The 4,315-nt window shown below is 38.6% G+C and overlaps 1 protein-coding gene across 3 annotated transcripts in view; it reads right to left on the bottom strand.

The window, feature by feature from the left end:
- The window catches only part of LOC106874648 (transforming growth factor beta receptor type 3), a 297,158-nt gene that overhangs the window by 8,048 nt on the left and 284,795 nt on the right, over nt 1-4,315 (bottom strand). For all 3 annotated transcript variants that reach the window (XM_052965809.1, XM_052965805.1, XM_052965817.1), the window contains exons 12-13: nt 2,969-3,095; nt 2,643-2,721 (exon numbers count right to left, since the gene is read on the bottom strand). In XM_052965809.1, coding sequence (XP_052821769.1) covers nt 2,643-2,721; nt 2,969-3,095 — 206 coding nt within the window. The remainder of the gene's footprint in view (nt 1-2,642; nt 2,722-2,968; nt 3,096-4,315) is intronic.

Raw genomic sequence — 4,315 nt, 5'->3', positions numbered from 1 at the left:
CATATATATATATATATATTATGCATGTATATATATATATATATATATATATATATATATATATGTGTGTGCATGTGCACATATATATTATGTCTATATATATATATATATATATATATATACACACACACACATGCATGTATTGGAGTGTGTGCATGTATATATAAATCAATCCCACTGCCATACACATTACATTATACAAGCTCATCTGACCATTGGATTATCAATGGCATGAAACATGTAGTAACTCATATTTAAATCCTGTATGCGTGTGCATACACACACACACACACACACACATATGCCAGCATGGAAGGATGATGATGTCACACACACATTTTTATATGTATATATATATGTGTGTGTAATACATCTGCACGTACATGTATATGTATATAGCGCACATACAAACACACTTGCACAGTCATGTAATTAGTTATTCAAATAATCACTGTGACATTTCCATAATTATCACATTTCATTTCCTGTCCATAGATCATGTGAAGCAATAGAAGCTAATGACAACCCAAACTGATTAAATTGATTGATTGTGCACCACTGAAACACTGGTAAGAACTGTCAACCTACTCTAATTAGTTATATCACACACAGAACAATGATACCAGAACCACTACTACTACTACTACTACTACTACTACTACTGCTGCTGCTATTGTTGCCAGTATCTCTCTAGTCTATGACGAGAGACAAACCCAGTAGGCTAACAATGCTATGTGTTGTAGGGCAAAAACCCAGCTCCCTACAGTGCTGAGTTGTATGTAGTCTTTCTCAAAGACTAGGTGGTGATCTCATGATTGTGTAGTTATGATACCAACTTCTGGACAGATCATGTATTGAGTCCTTAAGTATGGCATTCATTTCACATTGCTCCAACTTGCTCATCTGAAAAATAATTACCATCCTTGTGATGGTGCAGTCCTTGCTCTCGCCAATTGTCACATTCTTAATGTTCCATTGGGTCAAGAAAGAGGAGGGCTGAGATAGTGTCTGTTTGCTTGCAACTTTTGGTTAAGTCCTTCATTCCCTGTGGAGCATAGGTCATTGTCAACTTTTTTCACTGTTCTTGACTTTAGACTTTCTGCTGTCTTTTGTCAGTTTTTTTTGAACTGTCATTGCTGCTTCTGTAACTATGTTTTGTTTTCTTTGCTAGGTAGGGGTGTTGGCCCAACTCAAACCCATTTATACCTCTGGGAAGAAGTGGTCCATATTAATCTAGCTTCATCCTTTGCCCTGCCCAATAAGGAAGGCCATACAAGGAACTTCCACTTTGTTGGCATAGTTCTCTGAGTCACTGAGGCACACAAGCCACCACATAACAACAAAGACTAGGTCTTTTGGTGGACTTTCAACTACAGACATACCTAAAACAATTAATAAAAGAATGGGACCTGCTGCCTAAGTCATAGCCACTTGTGAGTTTGCTTTACAATCACATGGCTCCAATTTTGATTCCACTATGCAACACCTCTGCCAAATATCTTCTACCGAAATCCCCAAGTCAACATAAGTCTTGTAAATGAAACTCGGTCAGTGGAAACTGCATGTAAGCACATTGATTGTAATGTATCTGTTAGGTTCGTGGGTGGTAGACTTAACCCTTTCACTACCATATTTATTTTGAGATGCTCTGTGTTTCTTTCAATTAATTTTAAATATAATTAATTAAATGTGATTAATTTCAAATATAAATTAATTTCAAATATAAATTAATTTTAAATATAATATATTAATTTTAAATATAACAAAGAATTTAGTAAAATAACTTAGTTATCATTAAGCTAGTGTCAGGAACGTAAATTGTGACTAAGGTTTGGTGGAAGATTCAGAACTTTTGAAAACAAGACTACAGAGCCAGAGCCGGTTTCAGCCAGGTTGGTATCGAAAGGGTTAATCAACTGCCTGGTTTTACACAGCACCAGCTGGATCTTGAGTATCATGATGATTTAAGTCAACTTTTGCAAGTATTCACATCAGGTTTCGAGTCTGAGGGTAACCTATGGTTCATGGCTTCTTTCTTGCTTTCTTTCACAAGTTTAAAAATAAACCAAACTTGTGAGTGAAGTTGGGTAAACAGATATGTATGGAAGCCTGTTTGATAGACAGTAACTGTTCTGAATAAAGCTATGGTCTGGGGATAACTCAAAACCTTCCTGTGTTGCGTCCTACCATAGCTATCAATTAGTTATGGTTCCTTTCACCTGTCTAGGAAGCCCCTCAAGAAAATTTTTAAAAAGGGCCAGGAGTACCAGTTCCTTCTCTTTTCTGATTACACAATAAAACAAAAGCGGATCTACCTTTCAGTAGATGCCTTGTACATAATTGGCTCTAATACACTACAGGAATCATGCACAGCTTGTAAACAGAAAAAATTCTGGATCAATCGAATAGCAATGCATATGAAGGCGACCGGATAGGTTCCAGCCTAAGAATGGTTAAATGGATCAATGTAGAGTAAAGAGTCTTTATCTACAAACACAACTAATGGATTTGAAGTCAGGACCCAGAAATATGTATGTGAACAGAACATCCATTTTGCTGCAATTAAGAACCGACCGCAAGTACTCCTCCACTTTATTGATGTTTTGATTAAATCCAAACATAAGAAAGATGTTCTCACTCACCCCTTGTCCAGCAATGGTTGTATACTTCTTCCATATTCCGTCAAGGCACAATTCAATACTTGCACTCCATAATGTGAATCTGGTAAATATAAAAGAGAAATCAAATATATAACGCGTGTTTGTATGTGTATACATCGTCATTTAACATCTGCTTTCTATGCTGGCATGGGTTGGATGTTTTGACTGAGGGCTGGCAAGCCAGAAGGCTGCACCAGGCTCCAATTAAGTACCACTTGCATACTGGTACTAATCAACTGACCCCGACCCCCAAAATCTCGGGCTTTGTGCCAAGAGTAGAAAAGAATATATATATAGGTGCAACATACCTCCAGAAACCCTTGCTTTAACGTAAATGTACTTCTCTTTGGTCGTATAGAAAGGTGAGCTATCATAAAGGTTACTGTACAAAGGATCATCATAGAAATCAAGATTATATTTCAAGTTGGGAGTTATCTGAAATGGAAAGAAAAAAAAATGTAGTAGTGGTAGTAGTAGTGGTAGTGGTAGTAGTAGTAGTAGTAGTAGTAGTAGTAGTAGTAGTAGTAGTGATGGTGGCAGTGGAGGTTGTACTAGTGGCGGAGGTGGTGGTGGTGGTAGTAGTAGTAGTAGCAGTAGTAGTAGTAGTAAGAGGAGTAGCAGTCGTGCTGTTAGTAGTAGTAGTGGTGGTGGCAGTGGCGGTGGTACTAGTGGCAGCGGCGGTAGTAGTAGTAGTAAGAGGGTAGCAGTCATGCTGGTAGTAGTAGTAGTGGTGGTGATGGCAGTGGAGGTGGTACTAGTGGGGGTTGCGGGGCGGTAGTAGTAGTAGTAGTGTTTGTAGCGACAACAGCAGTAGCAGTAGTAGTAGTAGTAGTAGTAGTATTTGTAGTAGTAGTAGTAGTAGTAGTAGTAGTAGTAGTCATATCTTTGAATTCTTTTCTTCAATCACTAATGTCTGAGCAACTTGTTGAGATGCTTGTTGAAATGCAATGGGAAGCAAGATTTTTTTTAGGCGAGTTGTCCATGACAGAATAACCAAATAAAGATGGAGGGCTTCATCCAAAATGTTAATTAAAATTTTTGTTTTTATTTTATATTCCTAACGATTTCTTATCCAATCGTAAAGTGGGACCTGTGTTATGTCATGTGCAGATAAAGCTTTTACTTGTTTCAGTCATTGGGAGTGTGGCCATGCTGGGGCACCACCTTAAAGGGTTTTTTTTTTCTTTAAAGTCTGCTGGTATCTATCCTATTGGTCTCTTTTGTCAAAATGCTAAATCACATGAATGGAAACAAACCAACACCTGCTGTCAAGTAGTGGTTAGAGGACAAACTCAAACACACACACACACACATATACATATACACACAGCCTCAGATCGACCAAAGTCTTGTGAGTGGATAAGGTAGATGGAAACTGTAAGAAGCCTGTCATACACACACACACACACACATCATCATCATCATCATCGTTTAACGTCTGCTTTCCATGCTAGCATGGGTTGGATGATTTGACTGAGGACTGGCGAACCAGATGGCTGCACCAGGCTCCAATCTGATTTGGCAGAGTTTCTACAGCTGGATGCCCTTCCTAACGCCAACCACTCAGAGAGTGTAGTGGGTGCCTTTACGTGCCACCGGCACGAAGGCCAGTCAGGCGGTGCTGGCAACGGTCACGCTCAAAATAGTGTATATAT

Source organism: Octopus bimaculoides, chromosome 1, assembly GCF_001194135.2.
Source record: "Octopus bimaculoides isolate UCB-OBI-ISO-001 chromosome 1, ASM119413v2, whole genome shotgun sequence".
Classification (NCBI taxonomy): Eukaryota; Metazoa; Mollusca; class Cephalopoda; order Octopoda; family Octopodidae; genus Octopus; species Octopus bimaculoides.
The sequence above is the reverse complement of the archived record's forward strand: the minus strand, read 5'-3'. Positions and strand labels throughout refer to the sequence as shown.